This window comes from Erinaceus europaeus, chromosome 22 (genome assembly GCF_950295315.1).
Source record: "Erinaceus europaeus chromosome 22, mEriEur2.1, whole genome shotgun sequence".
NCBI lineage: Eukaryota > Metazoa > Chordata > Mammalia > Eulipotyphla > Erinaceidae > Erinaceus > Erinaceus europaeus.
In genome coordinates, this window is record NC_080183.1 from 2,057,748 (window position 1) to 2,077,893 (window position 20,146).

Here is a 20,146-nt window from a genome sequence, read left to right on the forward strand (position 1 = left end):
CAGGGATCTGAGTTTGAGTCCCTGTCTCCCCACCTACAGGGGGAATGTTTCACAAGCAGTAAAGTAGGTCTGCAGGTCTCTCTCTCCCTCTCTCTCTCTCTCTCTCTCCTTCTCCCTCCCTTTCTTTCTCCCTCCTCTCTCAACATCTCTCTGTCCTGTCAAATAAAATGGATAAATGACCTCCAGGAGCAGTGGGCTCAGTGCTGGCACCAAGCCCCAGTGATAATCCTTTTGCCTTTTGAAGACAAAAAAAAAATTTTCCACTTTATTACTGGGCACCCAATACATTTACACATGTGTAGATTTACATCTCTGACCTGACTTTTTCAGATACAGAGACAGGGAGAGACCTCACAGCACCAGGGCACTCCCTGGTGGTGAGGTTACCAGGGGCTCCAGCTGGGGTTGAGCACAAGGCAAGGCAGGCACCTTACCAGGTGAGCTATTTCACTGGCCCTGAAATCACTTTTTTAGAGATTTTATTTATTAATGAGAGGGAGAGAGAGAGAGAGAAAGAAAGAAGAAGGAGGAGGAGGAGGAGGAAGAGGAGGAGGAGGAGAAGGAGGAGGAAGGGGAGGAGGTGGTGGTGGAAGGAAAGACCAGAGCCTCATTTTGGCACTCGCATTCCCAGGCACTGAACTCAGGACCTCATGCTTGAGAGTCCAGCGCTTTAACTGTTACACCACCTCCCAGACCACGGAAAAGCATCATCTTCTCCTTCTCCTTCTTTAATGTTTGTGTGGGCGGGTTTATATATAAATGCTGCTATATGTGTTTTTGATGCCAGGGATTAAACCCAGGACCTCCTCGCTCTCCTTTTTCCTTTCTTTCCTTCCTTCCTTCCTTGTTTTTTGCCAGAGCACTGTTCAGCTCTGGCTGATGCTGACGTGGGGATTGAACCTGGGACTTCAGAACCTCAGGCACGAGAGTCTCTCTGCGTAACTATTATGCTATCTTGTCCCCTCGTTTTCCTTTTAACCAGGCCGACTGGAGGATCAATATGTAATTCGATTTGTAAGAGAAAAATTGAAATCCATGCCCTGCAGGAATCAAGGTTACATTTTGGATGGCTTCCCTAAGACCTATGATCAAGCCAAAGACCTGTTTAGTCGTGAGTGTGGGGTTCCCTTTGCTTACCTGAAGAGAAGTTGCCACTTTAGTCCTCAGAGCTATTCAGTCTCCTCTGAGAGACTGCTGGATTCGTGGCTGGTTTCCACGAGTGACTGCTAACTGAAATATTTAATTTTTTTTTCTGAGCTATTATAACATGAGAAATTTATTTGTTTATTTTAATTTAATTTAATTTTGACAGGGATTTTAATGGTTTACAGTACAGTTGTTGACACGTGGGTACATTTTTTTTCCCCTTTTGTTTTTGTTTTATTTTACCAGAACACTGCTCAGCTCTGGCTTATGGTGGTGCGGTGGGGACTGAACCTGGGACTTTGGAGACATTATACCACCTCCCCCATCCATGATAACATATAGTAAACAGGACACTATATGTTTTGTTTTATTAGATGAAGATGAGGAGGAGGAGGAAGAAACCAGAGGCAAAATGTTTCCCTTTGACAAATTAATCATACCTGGTAAGTTTCAAAAACATCTTCAAGGTCATGTTTAAGGGAATGCCTTTTTTTTTTTTTTTTTACTAGAGCGGGATTGAACTTTGGAGCTCAGGCATGAGTCTGTTTGTATAACCATTATGCTCTCTACCCCCTCCATTCATATCTCTGTTGTAACATAATAATTTTTTTTTATTTATTTTATTTTTGAGAGAGATGCAGAGAGAGAGAGAGAGAAACAGAGGGAGAGAGACAGAGAGAAACACCAGAGCACTGCTCAGCTCTGGCTTATGGTGGTGCAGGGGATTGAACCTGGGATTTAGGAGCCTCAGGCATGAGAGTCTGTTTGCATAACCATTATGCTGTCTCCCCTGCCCACATAATAATATTTTGATGCTAATAAAGTAAGGGTGTTTTCTTTTTCTTTTTTTAAATGTAAATAAAAAATTAAGCTTAAGTGGTCCAAGGGGTGGCGCAGTGGTAAAGCTTTGGACTCTCAAGCACGAGGTCCCGAGTTCAGTCCCAGCAGCACATGTGCCAGAGTGATGTCTGGTTCCTTCTCTCTCCTCCTGTCTTTTTCATAAATAAATAAAATTTTTTAAAAAGTTAAGCTTAAAATTAAACCTCCAAACTAAAGAATGAACTGGGATAAAGGTCAGGTGTACTCATGTCCTAAAATGGGCAGAAGTTCTGCCACTCTCTCTTGGGATAAAGCCAGCCAACGGATGTCTTCCAATTCTGTTCTTGAGACCAGGAGGGACAGGGTCCCAGTGGCCCTTCCCTTCTCTTTCAGTTCTGGGAGCCAGTGATGCTGTGGCCTTTCCCACAAGACATTCAGAATTCTGGGTTGAGACAGGACAAGTATAAGCACGTACACTGATGCCAACATTTTGAGGACTGCTAGGAGGTAGAGCCACGCTGTGACCCAGCCATCCCACTTCCGGGGTTCAGTCCAAAGAGTAAGGAAGTGTGAACTCAAAAAGCTGCCTCTGCTCCAGTGTTCAGAGAGGCACAGTTTGTCATAGCCAAGCCGTGGGAGCCACCATAGTGCCCACGGCGGCGGGTGACTGAGCAGAGAAGTGGCCTGTTACACAACAGAATTTGCTCTTCAACATCTTTATGTAAATGAAACTTTGTCATGTGCAGCACCAAGGGAAGGACTCAAGGGAAGTCTGTGAAGCAAAGTAAGGCAGGAAGAGAAAGGCCAATAACAGGTAGGCCCACGGGCACGATGCAAGGATATGAAAGGAATGAGCTGACGAATCAAAACAGAAAGACAAATCAGCCCAAAGTGAAATAGAACTCAGTTTACTAGCTTGGGTGGAGGTGCACCCAGTTGAGCGCTCAAGTTACGGTGCACAAGGACCTGGGTTCAAGCCCCCAGCCCCTGCCCTGCAGCGGGGAAGCTTCACGAGCGCTGAGGCAGTACTGCAGGTGTCTTTCTCTCTCTCTCTCTCTGTCTCCCTCTGACCTCCCCCCTTCTCTCTTGATTTCTATCTTTATCCAATAAAAAAATGAATAAAAGATTTTTTGGAAAATGTTAATAAGTAAATAAATAAAACTAAGTTTCCCTGAAGAGAAAGTAGGGGGAGGTGAGACCAGATGAAAGGAATAGTGAAGAAACAAAACTGGGCGAAGTTTTGGTTTATTGTGAATTCCACAGCAAGATGAATCAGCTACATATTTACACAGTGATTTCACAATGTTTTCAGCAAAGTGAAGCATAAAGAACACATTCTACTGGAAAAAAAAAAAAAAAAGACATTAACCAACTACCCAGCAGGCATTTCTTGTGACCTTACCATGAACTTAAAAGATAAAAAAAGTCTTTGGGATTGGTTTGCATGAGCTGTCATCATAGGAGTGATTTAATAAGAGGTTCGTTCAAGAGGCTCTTGGTTCACGAGAAAAAGAATTCATGGGGTAGTCTGGGTGGTGGCACAGTGGATAAAGTATTAGACTCTCAAGCATGAGGTCCTGAATTCAATCCCCAGCAGCACTTGTACCAGAGTGGTGTTTAGTTCTTTCTATCTATCCTATTTTTCTCCTAATAAATAAAATCTTAAAAAAAAAAAAAATTGCAGGTTGGGTGGTAGCATGGTGGGTTAAGCACCCATGGCATGGACCTACGTAAGGATCTGGGTTCAAGCACCCGGCTCCCCACTTACAGTGGCGGGTGTCACTTTACAAGCGGTGAAGCAGGTCTGCAGGTGTCTGTCTTTCTCTCCCCCTCTCTGTCTTCCCCTCCTCTCTCCATTTCCCTCTGTCCTATCCAATAACAATGACAGCAATAACAACAACAACAATAATAACAACAACAATAACAACAATGGGGCGGGGGTAGATAGCACAATGGTTATGCAAACAGACTCTCATGCCTAAGGCTCTGTCAAGTCCCAGGTTCAATCCCCTGCACCACCATAAGCCAGAGCTAAGCAGTGCTCTAGTAAAAAAAAAAAAAACTCAGAATAATAACAACAACAATAAAAAAAAAAAAAAAAGCCTCCAGGAGCAGTGGATTCATAGTGCAGGCACCGAGCCCCAGCAATAACCCTGGAGGTTAAAAAAAAAATTGCAAGGTGCCCCAGCCCCCACCTGCAGGGGGGAAGCTTCATAAGTGGTAAAGCAGGGCTGCAGGTCTCGATCTCTCTCTCTCTCTTTCCCTTCCTCATCTCCCCTTTCCCTTTCAGCTTCTCTCATTCTCTATTCAAAATAAATAACAACATGTTGTGGTCTGGGAGGTGGCACAGTGGGTAAAGCATTGGATTCTCAACCATAAGGTCCCAAGTTCAATCCCTGGTAGCACATGTACCAGAGTGATGTCTGGCTCTCTCTCTCTCCTCTTATCATTCTCATAAATAAATAAATAAATAAATAAATAAATAAATAAATAAATAAATAAAAAAATAATAACATGTTAAAAAACTAAAACTAATGGTCCAGGAAGTGGTGCAGTGGATAAAGCTTTGGACTCTCAAACATGAGGTCTCGGGTTCAATTCCTGGCAGCATATGAACCAGGGTAAGGCCTCATTCTTTCTCTCTTTCCTACTTTCTCATTAATACACGAATAAAATCTTTTTTAAAAAAAACTAAAATAATTCACAGGATACCCAGTTTTTTGGCAAGGAATATAGATTTAGTTAGAGAAGAAACCCAGAATTAAGAAAGAAAAAAAAAAAAGGTACCTGCCAAAGACAGAGAGCTAGCTTAGTCTCTGAAAATGCAAAGGAGCTCCACAGGGACAGAAGACTTAGTTAAGGGAGGTGAAAATATAACGAGTAAGGGTGGGTGTGAGTCGCAACTTAGTTAAAGGGGTCGCCCACTCTTGAGAAGGGCAGGGTCGGCGGGATGTAAGTGTTCACAGTGCTGAGGGATTTCTAAGGTGTTGTTGCTGTTGTCATCTCTAGGCTCTCACTACTCCAGGCTGACTTTTTCAGATAGACAGAGACAAAATGACAGGGGATGGGGGAGAAAGCACAGCTCTGAAGTTTCCTTCAAGGCCTTGTGGGCCGGCCTCAAGGCTGGGGCACACACATGGCCAAGCAGAACACTCTCCAGGTAAGCTGTTTTCCACACCCAGGCCTTCCACCCCCAGCCCCAGGCCCATCCGTGACTTGCCGCTTCCCATCTTGTGCAGGCTCACCGGCTTCAGGTGCTTGCTGTTATTCTTACTTTGTCATCATTGGTGACTCACCACGCTGGGATGACTTTATTCTTTCCAGATGCAGAGAGACAGAGAAAAGAGTCAGGGAGGAGGATAAACGCAAAAATGTGGCCCTGAATCTTCCTCTAGTGCGCTGGGGGCCAGGCTTGAACCTAGGTCCCACACGTGGCAAATGTTAGAAACATTCAAACAGGGAGTCGGGCAGTAGCGCAGCAGGTTAAGTGCACATGGCGTAAAGCACAAGGACTGGCTTAAGGATTCCGGTTCGAGCCCCCGGCTCCCCACCTGCAGGGGAGTCGCTTCACGGGCGGTGAAGCAGGTCTGTAGGTGTCTGTCTTTCTCTCCCCCTCTCTGTCTTCCCCTCCTCTCTCTATTTCTCTCTGTCCTATCCAACAACAACGACAACAATAACTACAACAATAATGGCAACAAAAAGGGGAAATAAACAAATATATTTAAAAAAAAAAAAAAGAAAAGAAAAAGAAACATTCAAACTGCCCAAAATGAAAAGCCCTATATGCCAGTGAATTAGCAAGGCAGCGCTCACTTCTGCCAAGGGTGTGTCACCCACCAGAGCCTCAGCACATGGAGCTTTGATCCCTAACTCGAGGTCACAGCTGCACCGTGGCCCTGCCTCCTTGGAGCAAGTTCTCACCAGCTAGATGCTGGCGAAATCTTAAGGGAAGGGGCTGGGGAGTGACAAGTGTCCAAGGGGCTATGGGACTGAGAGGGACTTCAGCAGGACTTGTTCTGCATCCTTGTCCTGTACTACGTGACTGCTGGTACAACTTAAACAGAGGGACCTGAACCAGCCTTCCACGGAAAAGACTCTACGTGATTGATTCTCACAGCAAAGCAGCCCACTGTCCACGTGATCTGCTGGCCAGGGTTTTACTTTTAATTTCTAATAACTTTTTTTTTTTTTTATTTTTTTTTTTACCAGAGCACTGCTCAGCTCTGGTTTACAGTGATGTGAGGGGTTGAACCTGAAACTTTGGAGCCCCAGGAATGAGACTTTTTAAAAAAATATATCTTTATATATTTACTACTGAGTAGAGACAGAGAGAAATTGAGAGGTGAGGGGAAGAGAGAGAGGGAGAGAGACAGAGAGACACCTGCAGCCCTGCTTCACCATTTGTGAAGATTCCCCCTGCAGGTGGGGACCAGAGGCTTGAACCTGGGTCCTTGTGCATTGTGATATGTGCGCTACCCAGGTGTGCCACCACCCAGCCCCCTAGGAATGAGTCTATTTTTTTAAAAAAATTATTTATTTTCTCTTTTGTTGCCCTTGTTGTTTTTCATTGTTGTTGTAGTTATTGTTGTAGTTATTGATGTTGTTGTTGTTGGGTAGGACAGAGAGAAATGGAGAGAAGAGGGGAAGACAGAGAGGGGGAGAGAGAGACACCTGCAGACCTGCTTCCCTGCCTGTGAAGCATCTCCCCTGCAGGTGGGGAGCTGAGGGCTCGAGCCAGGATCCTTACTTGTGCTTCACGCCATGTGCGCTTAACCTGCTGCGCTACCGCCCAACTCCCAGGAATGAGTCTTTATGCAGAATCATTATGCAATTTCCCCCACCCACATTTATTTTTTTGTATTTTCAGGGCTTTGTTGGGGCTTTATGCCTTCACAATTCTATTGTTCTATGCTCTTTCAGATGGAAGGTGAAGGGAGAGGGAGAGAGAGAGGAGACACCACAACACTCATTCATAACTGATGAAGCTTTCTCTCTCTTTTTTATTACTTAATTTACTTATTGGATAGAGAAGGAGATAAATCCAGAAGGTTGGGGAGATAGAGAGGGAGAGAAACAGAGAGACACCCGCAGCCCTGCTTCACCACTTGTGAAACTTTCCCCCTGCAGGTGGGGACCAGGGGCTTGAACATGGGTCATTTTGCATGGTAGCATATGCACTCAACCAGGTGTGCTACAGTCAACATTTGTTTGTTTATTTATTTATTTATTTATTTATTTATTTATGAGAGGGTTAGGAGGAGAAAGAGAAAGAACCAGACATCACTCTGGTACATGTGCTGCCAGAGGTTGAACTTGGGGACCTCATGCCTGAGAGTCCACTGCGTTATCCACTGTGCCACCTCCCAGACCACCAACATTTATTTTTCCTGTTGCTTTTATTTTTATCCTGTTTAAGTGTGTGTGTGTGTGTGTGTGTGTGTGTGTGTGTGTGTGTGTGTGTGTGTGTCCAGGGCTTCACTCACACACAATTCTGCCCCTTCGGGGGCATGCATATATTATATGTATTTAAAAGGGCCAGGTGATGGCACACCTGGTTAAGCGCACATATCACAGTGTACAAGGACCTGGTTTGAGCCCCTGGTCCCCACCTGCAGTGGGGAAAGCTTCACGAATGGTGCAGGTGTCTCTCTGTCTCTCTCCCTTTCTATCTCCCCTTCCCCTCTCGATTTCTGTCTCTATCCAATACATACACAAATAAATAGAATATGTATTTAATATGAGACACAGCACTGCTCCCCATGTGCTGTGATCTCCCCTTTGGTGTTGGGGCTCAAACCCAGGGCTTTGGGCATGGGAAAAGGCACCTGCCTACCAGGTAAGCTGTCTCTGGGTCCAGTTTGCTTGTTGGTTTATTCTGTGATGTGGCCTTCATTTAGTTGAAGAAGATAAGTATGGTGAGTGGAATAAAGGCGAGAGGAGGAAAGAAAGAAGAAAGGAAGGAGGGAAAGGAGGGGAGGAGGAAGGGAGGGAGGAAAGAAGAAGAGGACCGGGAAAGACAATAGATCCCTCCAGATGCCCTGTGGCAGGGTGTTGGAGGGTGGTCTCTGGAAACACTGGTGCCTCACATCCTTGGCCCTGCCCAGAGGCAGCCAGAGGGCCAGTGCACGCAGCCAGCCAGCTGCCCTTGGAGCCCACGACACGGCAAAGCCCTGTGCCAGCCAGCCCACTGCCACTGCGCACTGCGGCCCTCTGCTCCCCGTAGAGTTTGTGTGTGCGCTGGATGCCTCTGATGAGTTCTTGAAGGAGCGGGTGATGAACCTCCCCGAGAGCATGGTGGCCGGGACCCACTACAGCCAGGACCGCTTCCTCCGGGCACTGAGCAACTACCGGGACATCAACACGGAAGATGAGACTGTCTGCAATTACTTTGACGACATTGAAATCCACCCGATCCATATAGGTAAGGAATGTGTGAGGCAGGAAGGCCAGCAGTGCTCGGAGGACCCCAGAAATAGTCAAGGGAGGTGACAGGCAGCCAGTAAAGAGTCAGCTGCAGAGAGGGAGGCAGAAGCAAGGCCAAGCGACAGAGAGGAGGTTGCTTGACTGCCGCCTGTTGTGCTAAAGCTAGATTTTAAAAAAATGGTTTTTAATATTTTTATTACCTTCATTTATTTACTGGATAGAGATAGAGAGAAATTAATAGGGGAGGGGAAGATAGAGAGTAGGAGAGACAGAGAGACACCTGCAGTCCTGCTTCACCACTTGCAAAGCTTTCCCCTGCAGGTGGGGACCGGGACTTTGAACCCGGATCCTTGTGCACTATAACATGTGCGCCTAACCAGGTGTGCCACCACCAGGCCCCTAAAGCTCGTTCTTCATATGCTTTGCCTTTTTCTTTTTTGACTAGAGCACTGCTCAGCTCTGGCTTATGGTGGTGCAGAGGATTGAACCTGGGACTTTGAAACCTCAGGCATGAGAGTCTACGTAACCATTCTGCTATCTACCCTCTGCTCTGCTTTTCCTTTAATTTATTTGATGGAACAAAGAGAAATTAGGGAAGGGGAGATAGAGAAGGAGAAAGAGACAGAGAATCACCTGCAGTGACTCTCCACCACTAGTGAAGATTGCCTCTGCAGGTGCAGACTAGAGGGCTTGAACCCCGGTCCTTGAGCATTGTAACGCGCGCACTCAGCCAGGTGTGCCACCACCGGGCCCTGCCTGCTCATTTTCCAGTGACTGCTCACTGGTCCAGCCACTATCTTAAGAAACCTCAATGTTTCTCCAAACAAGCCGGGCCCTTCCTCAGCTTTCCGGTTTCTCTAACCCCGTCTTCAGGGAAATGGGGGCTGCACGTCATGGAATGGTTGCTTATCTGTGCATCTTGGTGACAGGTGACGACCAGGCCTCAGGTCACTGTGCCCTGGTCCTTCACAGAGGCCTGAGCTCTAGGGCGCGGCTGATTCAGCTTCTCAGAACCAAGGCAGCCGCACCCTGCCATTTGGCTCACGTGCTTATGTTCAGAAAGATGGTGGTTTCAGGTTGAATTTTTTGATAAGTCACAGTCCTTAAGACAAGTCGTCACTGTTGACTTAAAGAGGTGAACTGAGGCAAATCTGAGCTCAGCACATACACTTAATGGTTCTTGGAGACTGTGAATTTAAAGAAGCAGCCATGGCATTAATGCCTTATTGAGGGAAGGACTTTTTTTTTCTTTTTTAATGAGAGCACGGAAGAGTAATAATGGAGACTCTTTAACTCAAGATTAGTTCACCTTGATTTTTTTTTTTTTTTTTTTTTACAAAAAATAAACTGGTTTATTGCACTGCTGGGGGTTAATCTGGGGACTTCAGAGCCTTAGGCATGAAAGTCTTATGCAGAACCATGATGCTATCTCCCCACCCAGAACTGCTGTTCCTCCTCCTCCTTCTTCACCTCCTTCTTCACCTTTATCTGTGAGAGAGACAAAGAGGCCTCTGCAGCACTCAGCTCTGGCATATGTGGTGCCAGGTCCAGGGACCTCTCACATGCTCATCCTGTGAGCTCTCCCCAGCCCAGAACATTGTTTCTCAGAGTTAAGGTTGTGACCTGCGCAGAGAAAAGTGAGTCGTGAGATACAGAGAGAGTGTGTGTGTTCTGGGTGTTCCCCCACTTTCCCTGCCTGCCTCAGGTTGGAGCAGGCTGTATGTTCTTCTTAAAGAAAACATTTAGAATAATCGTTTGCTTTTATTAATTTTCCTAAGTAAAGAAAAATATGTCTCTAGTGGTTTTGTGGTAAGTCCTGTCATCCTGGCTGAAGGAGAATTCAGATCTCTGAGAAGATTCCGATCTCTGAGCAGAAACCATTCTAAGCCTGAAGAAACATAAAAAGAGGAGCTTAAGTTGTCTTTGTTTGTTTCTGTCTCGGTCTGGTCTTTCTTCCTGTGAAGTGCCAAGCGCCTGCTGCTGGAATCCAGATGCACTGGCTCTTTATGGTTGAAGGTGAAGGGTTCATTCTGTGTATCTGTTTTGTTGTTATAATTGCTTTTTTATTATTATTTTTGTTTTTTTTGCTTTTGTTTTTATTTACTTTCATTGAGGTATCATTGGTACACAAGATTAATGAGGAAAGGGGAAGGGGAAAAGAGAAAGAGAGAGAGAGATGGCACCAGAGTATCATTTTGCTACTTACGTTGTTGGGGGTCGAGCTCAGGATCTTAGGCTTGAGAGTCCAGTGCTTTCTCTACTGTGCTATTGAGAGTCTCTTTGTAGAACCATTGTGCTATCTACCTCTGCCCATAAATCTGTTTTTTAAGATGGCCTTGTATATTTATTTTTAAAGATTTTAACTATTTATTAATGAGAAAGGAGGAGAGAGAGAAAGAACCAAATTTTACTCTGGTACACGTGTTGCCGGGGATTGAACTTGAGACCTCATGCTTGAGAGTTCAGTGCTTTATCCACCGCACCATCTTCCAGACCACAGACTTATTTAGTAGTGAGAAAGAGGGAGAACCAGGGCGTTTCTCTGGTAGACAGCAGATAGCCTGGGATTGAACTCGGGATTTCCTGCCTGTAGGTTCAATGCTCTAGCCATTCCACCACCTCCTGCACTGCCCCAGCTAGTGTTTCTTTTTCTTCCCCTCTTCTTTTGCCTCCCCAGTTCTGCCTCTCTTTCTCTTCCTCCAGTTTTGTTCTGATATTAGCATCAGGAAGATATATTTTGGAATTTGAAGTCTTCTCCTGTATAAATAGGTTAACTGGAGTGATTAAGCACTACTCTCTGGCTTATGGCTGTGCTGGGGATTGAACCTGGGACTTCCGGGACCTTAGGCATGAAAATATTTTTGCATAGCCATTATTCTATCTCCTTAGCCTAATGGTTGTTTATGCTTAGGGATATAATAAGAATGTATCCCCAAACCACTGATTCTCAGGAAGAAAAAAAGAGAGAGAGAGAAAAGTGAAAACAGAATTTATCACACCTGACCTCCAGTAAATGCAAGATCTCCTTCTGTGGCCCCCCACCCCAAAAGTATCCCAGTCTCTACTTGGATGTCTCCAGGGAGGAAACTCACCCTTCAGAGACAGTGTGTTCCCCATGCACCCTCTCAGATCTGCAGCCAGGACCCGGACGCCTGTTTTATTCCCAGTCACTGGCAGAGAGGGGAGAGATTGCCTTTCTGACCAGTGCACACCTGGCTCCGTGGGTGGTGCTCGGATTGAACTTGGACCGTCTCATGCTTTGCTGCACGGTCTCCCCGTCTAGAGACCCACGAGTCTGAACTGTGCACCTAGAAGAAGAAACCCCCAATGCCCATTTCAGGGGCTCACTGTGCCGGGTTTAGCAGGCGGCTGGGATGCAGTGGGCACTCACGTCCTCCCTTTCTCATGGCATCTGAAGACGTAGGCAAACTCGAAGACGCTCAGAACAGACTCGCCATCAAACAGCTCATCAAAGAGATCGGGGAGCCTCGGAACTTCGGCTTGACCGACGAAGAAAAGGCAGAGCAGGAGCGCAAGGCTGCGGAGGAGCGCCTGGCCAGAGAGACTGCAGAGGAGGCTGAACGGGAGCGCAAGGAAGCCATAGAAATGGCAGAGAAGATGGCTCGCTGGGAGGAGTGGGTGAGTATACACGGAGGGAGACGGGGTGCAGATGAAGAGTTGGGGGGGTCCTCCATTTTGAAGATGGCTAGTAGGCATGTTTTCGTTAAATTCCAAAGGGCCTGTGACTATACTGACAAGTCCGTCTGAAGTTCAGCGCTGCTCTCTGTGTCTTTAAGTAGGAGCTCGGGAGAGTCCTGCCTGTGCCCACCTCACTGTTCTGCCCGGGCACACCTTCTGATGTCACCAGTGTAATGACGGCAGGCCGCACTCTGCTCCCGCACAGCCAGAACCTTCTGAGACGGGGCATCTTTTCAGAGACGCACGCCCCCGAGGCCTGGGCAGGGAAACGAGTCCTCTTCAAATGCCCTGAACCTCTCAACCTGCGTAACTTCTAGCATTTCCTGAGTCGTGACAGGTGCACTGCCTTCAGAGACCACCAGAGTCCTCTTATAGGCAGACACTATCGTCATCACCATGATCATTATTGTGATTACTTATCTGTATAGAGACGGAGAAGGCAGAGCGAGTGAGAGAGCACAGCACTGAAGCCTCCTTCCAGGTGGTGGGGGCCAGCCTCAAACCTAGGCCACACACATGGCAAAGCAGTGCACTGTCCAAATGGGCTAGCCATTTCCCTGACTCAGACGTGGTGCTGGTGGCGGCGGTAGTGAGTACTTAACTTGTATTCTTCTGGCCAGCTAGAGATTATTTTGGTTGAGGAAGTGAGCTCGGGACCCAGTCTGCCGCTTGCCAAATGACTAGGCCATTGTTCTAACCCCCGAGTCTCCCCTCTGCGTGGAGACGCCACCTTCACCACCCCTGGGTGAGCGTGGAGAGCGGTGCCCCATGCTCTCTCTGGAGCGAGCCCTGTATAAGCACTCTCTCCTTCCCGGTGACTCACCCTGTAGAGTAAACAGCTGGAAGAGGTGAAACGAGAAGAAAGAGAGCTCCTGGAGACCCAGTCCGTCCCTCTGAGGAACTATCTGATGACCTACGTCATGCCCACGCTCATGCAGGGCCTCAACGAGTGCTGCAAGGTCAGGCCCGACGACCCTGTGGACTTCCTGGTGAGAGCTTCACACTTGTCAAAAGTGCTAGGATATGCGTGGACCTAAAGGGACAGCCAGCGGGCACTGGGACAGAGACAGAGCGTGTGTCTGGCTCTTTGAGGAGTTGCCTCCAACGCCTCCCCTGTTGAAAATAAGACTTTTGGGAGTCGGGCGGTAGCGCAGCGGGTTAAGCGCACATGGCGCAAAGCGCAAGGACCGGCATAAGGATTCCGGTTTGAGCCACCGGCTCCCCACCTACAGGGGAGTCGCTTCACAAGCGGTGAAGCAGGTTTGCAGGTGTCTTTCTCTCATCCTGTCTTCCCCTCCTCTCTCCATTTCTCTCTGTCCTATCCAACAACGACAACAATAATAACTACAACAATAAAACAAGGGCAACAAAAGGGAGTAAATAAATAAGATAAATAAGTAAATATAGCTAAAAAAGAAAATAAGACTTCCTGGGTCACCAGAAAGATAGCTCACTGAGTAGGGTGCATGTCTTGTCATTTTATGGCTCAGGTTCAAGCCCCCAGGTGCCACATGGCAGGTGCGATGGCACTGGGGGAAGTTCCAATGTTGTGATCTACCCCTCTCCTTTAAATTATCTTTCTAATAACTACAACAATAAAAAAACAAGGGCGACAAAAGGGAATAAATAAATAAATATAATAATTTAAAAAAGAGGAGAGAGAAAGAGAGACACCAGCTGCCCTGCTTCACCACTCGCAAAGCTTCGCTCTGCAGGTGGGGACCGGGGGCTCAAACCTGGGACCTTGCACACTGTAAAATGTGTGTTCAACCACATGCACCACCATGCAGTCCCCCATCTCTGTCTCCAACTCCATCTCCTTCTTCTCCTTCTCCATTCCATCTCATCATCTCCTTCTCCATCTCCATCTTCTTCTCCATCTCCATTTCTTTCTTCATCTCCTTCTCTTTCATCTCCTTCTCCATCATCATCTCCTCTTCCATCTCCTTCTCCTTCTCCATCTCCATCTCTCTTTCTTAATGAAAAGGAGCCTGGGATGGTCTAGCTGCACATTTACAAGGACACTATTGGTAAATCGATCAATAATAATAATAATTATAATGAAGCTTCTGTTACTCAGTGGACAGTAAAAGACCATGGAGTTGAATTGTCCAGTTACAGGCACTAACAGCGCAGAGAATCAGTAGTAAAGACCTAGCGGTAGCTGCTAAAAAATTAACCTTTTCTCTTCTTTCAATTACAGGCAGAGTATCTCTTCAAAAACAACCCCGAGACTCTGTGAAACATTAAAGACCTTGTGGCAGACACTTTGCAGACCCAGAGATTAAACAAAGTAACTTGAAGTATTGCTTTTAAAAACGTTTTTCATTTTTTTTAAAGTTAAATCGTTTTACTTGCTGTGAACAACTGTTTTATTAAGCAGGCTTGTTATAGAAAGCTATCCAACAATGATTGACTACTTCATTAAAACTCTGTTGAGACAATGAGTTGATAAGCTATCTGCAGAGAACTCACAAAACAAGTTTTGGTGTAGTAGTTCACTCACAGTCTAAACATCCTGTATGTCATAATTTACGGAATGAAGAAAAATCAGATTACATATTAACCTAGCATGAATGCTAATAGATTGACATAAACTGTTGTGATTCCAGTACCAATGGCATTAGATGGAAATAAACTTGAACTGTTTATGCTTTGTGGTGTCACGGTCAGCCAGCGACAACTGGTTTTCGAAAAGTTGCAGAGTCCAGGGTTAGTAACCTCACCAACAAATCAGAATGGTAATAAACCTCTTGATAGAAAATTTCATGTTTTAAATACATAAATGAATGAATAAAAAAGAACATTTCGTGTAGCAGGAGAGATAATTCTGATATTAGTGGCTAGTTAGAATGTTTTCAACACATCCCATTTGCACTACAGGCATTAACCAGTGATTCTTCTGCGTCCTTCCCTCACCACTCTAAGAAAATCCCCAAATTCCCATGTCCAGAGGGCGGTTTATCTGGTGGTGTGTAGGGCATGAATGTGGCCTGAGGCCCAGAGTTCAATTCTGATGCTTTATATGCTGGAGTGGTGCTCTAGTTCCTCTCTCTCTCAAAATAAATGAATACATTTATTCTATTTCTTTTTTTTATTTGTTATTGGATAGAGACAAAGAGAAATTGAGAGAGAAGGGGGAGATAGAGAGGAAGAGAGACAGAGAGACGCCTGCAGACCTGCTTCACCAGGTGTGAAGTGACTCCCCTGAAGGTAGGGGTCCGGGGGCTCGAATTGGGATCCTTAAGGACTCGAACTGGGATCCTTCCGCCGGTCTTTGTGCTTTAACCCCCTGTGCTACCGCCCTACTCCCTATTTATTCTATTTCTTTACCAGAACACTGATCAGCTCTGGATTATAGTATGCTGGAGATTGAATTTGGGACCTTCGATGCCTCAGGAATGAAAGTCTTTTTTGCAGAACCATCTCCCCAGCCTTCAAAACCAGTACTTTGGGGGTCGGGCGGTGGCGCAGTGGGTTAAGTGCATGTGGCGCAAAGCGCAGGGACGGGCGTAAGGATCCCGGTTCGAGCCCCCGGCTCCCCACCTGCAGGGGAGTCGCTTCACAGGCGGTGAAGCAGGTTTGCAGGTGTCTATCTTTCTCTCCTCTTCTCTGTCTTCCCCTCCTCTCTCCATTTCTCTCTGTCCTATCCAACAACGAATTGCGTCAACAAGGGCAATAATAATAGCCACAACGAAGCTACAACAAGGGCAACAAAAGGGGGGAAAAATGGCCTCCAGGAGCGGTGGATTCATGGTGCAGGCACTGAGCCCAGCAATAACCCTGGAGGAGAAGAAAAAAAAAAAACAAACTAGTACTTTAACATCCCATAGTTGTCAGCATTACCCTGAATGACAGATTTGTCCAGGTGGACTTTAACTGCATAGATCTTTCTTCTCTTGCAACAAGGAGATCTGAATAGACTGCACTGTTTTTCAAATTGTAGTAAAAATGCACACAGCATAAATTCACCTCTACAGCAGCCTTAAAGAGCACATGTCAGTTTGTGAGAACGGCAGAAATTATCTTTGGGAGGTGGGAGGGCAGGGACACAGAACTCTGGCAGTGGGGCGGTGTGGAGCCAGACCTGTCATCTTTTTTTTTTTTTTTTTTTTTTGCCTCCAGGGTTATTGCTGGGGCTCGGTGCCTGCACCACAAATCCACTGCTCCTGGAGGCCACTTTTTTCCCCTTTTGTTGGTCTTGTTGTTTTATCATTGTTGTGGTTATTATCGTTATTAATGTCATTGTTATTGGATAGGACAGAGAGAAATGGAGAGAGAAAGGGAAGACAGAGATGGGGAGAGAAAGACAGACACCTGCAGACCTGCTTCACACAAGCATGTGAAGTGACCACCCAAGCAGGTGAGAAGCCGGGGGCTCAAACAGGGATCCTGTGCACTTAACCCGCTGTGCTACCGCCCAACCCCTGACCTGTCATCTCATAATCTTGTAACCCACTGTGAATCACAAAGAAAAAAATGAGGACGGGGTAGATAGCATAATGGCTATGCAAAGAGACTCTCATGCCTGAGGCTCCAAAGTCCCAGGTTCAATCCCCTGCACCACCATAAACCAGAGCTGATCAGTGCTCCGGTAAAAAAAAAAAAAAAAAAAAAAAAAATGAGGCAAACAGTATGCAAGTCAGTGGTGATTAGCACGTTCTCCAGTGTCCACAGCCAGGCCAGCGAAATGGCTCACTTGGACAGTGTGTGTGTGCGTGTGCGTGTGCGTGTGTGTGTGTGTGCAACACAGGTTGGAGCCCAGCTCCTTGCTACCTTGAAGGAAGCTTCGAGGCTGTAGTGTCTTCCACTCTCTTGATCTCACTGTCTCTCCATCTCTAAACAGAGAAACAAGCAGCAACAACACTGTCCATGTCACCACTCAGTTCCAGAAGTTTTTTGTCACCTCAGATGGAAACCCTGTGGCCAGTAGACAGCCAAATCCTTATTAATTAATCCCAAATCCCTTTCCTCCACGGGCCTTGGCAAACACTGATCTAGGAGCAAGCACGTTCTGGACCCTCACATAAAACGAGTCACTCAATAAATACCCTTTTGTGCCTAGTTTCTTCTTTTTGATTTAATTTTAAAAAATAGTTATTACTGGATAGAGACAGAGAGAAATTGAGAGGACAGGACAATAGGGAGGGAGGGGGACAGAGAAATACCTGCAGTCCTGTTTCACTTCCCCCTGCTGGTGGGGACCAGGGGCTTGAACCAGGGTCCTTGAGATTGTGATGTGTGTGTTTGAGCAGGTGTGCCACCACCACTTTTAAAAGACTTTGTTTCCTTTTCTTTTTTAATTGCCTTTCCATCTTCTTTGATCAGTTTATTTATTTATTATCTTTATTTATTTATTGGATAGAGACAGCCAGGAATAGAGAGGGAAGGGGGGTGAGAGAGCAATGCTCAGTTCTGGGGTATGGCGGTGTGGGGGACTGAACCCGGGGATTTTGGTCCCTAGCTTCAGGCCATGAGAGCTTTGCGTAACAGTTACGCTACCTCCCCAACCCTTCTCAGAGCTACAGCTCAGCTCTGCTTTGAACCTGGGATGTTTGGAGCCTCGGTGGACATCTTTTGATTAACCATTATGCTGCCATCCCAGCTCTCACTGCTTTCCTCAATGCCAGGCAGAGGACAGCCAGGAGCTGGAGAAGTTCCCATTGTTTCATCCATAAAGCACAACACCAGGCTCTATCTTTATGGGTATTTACAAGGATTGTTTTCTTTAGAAAGAGACCAGAGTGTGTGTGTGTGGGGGGGGGGGCGGGTTGTGCTCAGAAGCCTGAAACTCACCCACTGGAGGCTGGTGTTCTAGACACTGACTCATTTCCCCCCAGCAACCAGAGTTTTTCACACTTTTAAGGACATCCGCTCCTGGTTCCTCAACCAAGGCCACTTTGATGACAAGAGAATAAGAGAATCAGCAGAAATGAGAAGCAAAGTATGTCTCCAGATCAACGCTAGTAAGAGAAGCTGAGGGTCACATAGAGAATTTAAAACGTTCCAGTAGCCACATGCCAAAGGAACAGGTGAAATTCACTTACAGGAGACTTGACTTAACTCTGATACACAGGGTGAGAAGACTATCATTCTGTCAGAGAGGGTGTGGGGCTCTAGCCCCAGGTCCCAGGCATGCAATTCTGTGCTTTAGCAGGTCTAGAGGTCTCCATATGGGAGCATAAGAGGTCAGCGTGGGGGTGCGCACACCGCAGGAGGCCCAGGAACCCGCGTAAGGATCCCGATTCAAGCCCCCGGCCCCCCACCAGCGGCGGCGGTGGGGGGGGGATCGCTTTACAAGCGGTGAATCAGGTCTACAGGTCTATCTTTCCCTCCTCTCTCGATTTCTCTCAGTCCTATCCAGCAACAATGACTGCAATAACAACAACAATAATAATAACGGCAAAACAACAAGGGCAACCAAAAGAAAAAAAATAGCTCCCAGGAGCAGTGGATTCGTAGTGCAGGCACTGAACACCAGCAATAACCCTGGAGGAAAAAAAAAAAAATTGAAAGAAAGAGAAAAAAGATCAGGGCGGTCTCACAATCCTTCTCCTCACATACTGTTTGCACTCCAGGCGCCCCAAAGTCACCAGCAGCCATGGACTCGCTACTGGACATCAGCGGGCTTGCACCCCAAAGTCTTCCCACACTAGTCGCACTGGATATTCCGGTGGGGGTGGGGGTGGGGGTGACAGTTCCTCCCTGAGTTTTCACAAATGCGTATCAACATATCTAAGGGTTTACAGCTTGAGCTTCCACGCACGGGCTGCCCGTTCTCGAGCATTCACCTTCCTTGAGTCACTTTTATTGACTTGACGGTGAGTCACTTTACAGCCTGTTCTTAATTCCAAGTTCCAAGAGTACCAGAGCCCCAGGCGCAGTTATCTGGCGTCTGCAGGGCGGGGAGGGTCGTTCTCCCGGGGCCCTGGGGAGATAGGTTGCAAAACACAGCCTGGGGGACCTGCTCGCCTAGGCTAGGGTCCCTGGGTGCCGGCCACCCAAGTCTGACAGCATTATCAACAAATTCCAGTGGGGTGGGGGGTAGCGGCGGGGTAGATAGCATGCTCCTTATACAAAATGATGTATAAACTTGAGGCTCGGAGATCCCAGGTTCAATTCCCGGCAGCAGCGTTAGCCAGAGATGAGTAGGGTTCTAGTTAAAAGAAAAAAAAAAGTAGAATTGGCGTGTGCTGGAGGATGCACTTTGCTCACAGCGCAGCCCTGCCAATGCACTTGTCATCTTGGACGTGAAAGTTCCCCGGGACCGTGCAGAGGGAAGAAGGGCGACCTGGGGCCACCGCGGCCCCTTCTGCACCAGGCTCGTGCACGTGTCGCCCGACCGCGCGCAAACCGCAGGCGGGGCTCTGCTCCCACTCTGCAGACCCGGCTTCCGAGCTGCGGGGCCAGGCCCCGCCCCGCCGCGTCTCTAGGGACGCCCAGCGCGGCCGCAACCGCCCGCGGCACCTCACGGCCCGCCGGAAGCAGTTCCCCGCGGCCGTTCCCGCCCCCTCCATCCCGGCCGCGCCGCTCTGGGGACGGAAGCCGGGACCCGGGCTCAGCCCGAAGCCCGCGCGCCCCGGCCCTGTCGGCACGCATGGGCGGAAGCAGCCCTCCGTCCCGCCGCCTCCCGAACTACAACTCCCGTGAGACCCCGCGGCTCCGGGCGGCCTGTGCGCAGGCGCGCGTCCGGCGTGCGTGATGGCGTCAGCGGTTCTAGAACGTTGCTGTGGTTGCGCTCGGGCGCCATGTTAGGACGAAGGGGAAGGAGGAGAAGCGCTTAAAGCGGCGGGAGCGGGTGCGGGAGTGGGGTTGGACCCAGGGCTGGCGCAGCGCCCCCGTCCCTCCCGCCTCAGTGGATCATGCCCAGGGCGGCAGCGCCGGCGGTTGCGGGGGGGAAGTGACTGGGCGGTGCCGGCGCAGGAGACGATGCCGTTGTAAGTGCTGCGGGGCTGCGTGTGGGCTCGCCGGGCGCGGGGTGGCGGCGGGCCGGGCCTCCCCGCCTCCTCGGCCGCCGGGGGCCGGGCCTGCGCCGCGCGGAGCCGCGGGGGGAGCCGGG

General features: G+C 47.9%; 2 protein-coding genes across 7 annotated transcripts in view; both read left to right on the forward strand.

Moving 5' to 3' along the window:
- The window catches only part of AK7 (adenylate kinase 7), a 49,851-nt gene extending 35,113 nt beyond the window's left edge, over nucleotides 1–14,738 (forward strand). The window contains exons 13-18 of the mRNA XM_060181019.1: nucleotides 983–1,111; nucleotides 1,521–1,589; nucleotides 8,189–8,386; nucleotides 11,807–12,027; nucleotides 12,918–13,076; nucleotides 14,291–14,738. Coding sequence (XP_060037002.1) covers nucleotides 983–1,111; nucleotides 1,521–1,589; nucleotides 8,189–8,386; nucleotides 11,807–12,027; nucleotides 12,918–13,076; nucleotides 14,291–14,329 — 815 coding nt within the window. The 3' untranslated portion in view covers nucleotides 14,330–14,738. The remainder of the gene's footprint in view (nucleotides 1–982; nucleotides 1,112–1,520; nucleotides 1,590–8,188; nucleotides 8,387–11,806; nucleotides 12,028–12,917; nucleotides 13,077–14,290) is intronic.
- Nucleotides 14,739–19,804: 5,066 nt separating this feature from the next.
- Nucleotides 19,805–20,146, forward strand: part of PAPOLA (poly(A) polymerase alpha) — a 48,957-nt gene continuing 48,615 nt past the window's right edge. For all 6 annotated transcript variants that reach the window (XM_007518328.3, XM_016186079.2, XM_016186080.2 and 3 more), the window contains exon 1: nucleotides 19,805–20,024. In XM_007518328.3, the coding sequence (XP_007518390.1) occupies nucleotides 20,017–20,024 (8 nt within the window). In that variant the 5' untranslated portion in view covers nucleotides 19,805–20,016. The remainder of the gene's footprint in view (nucleotides 20,025–20,146) is intronic.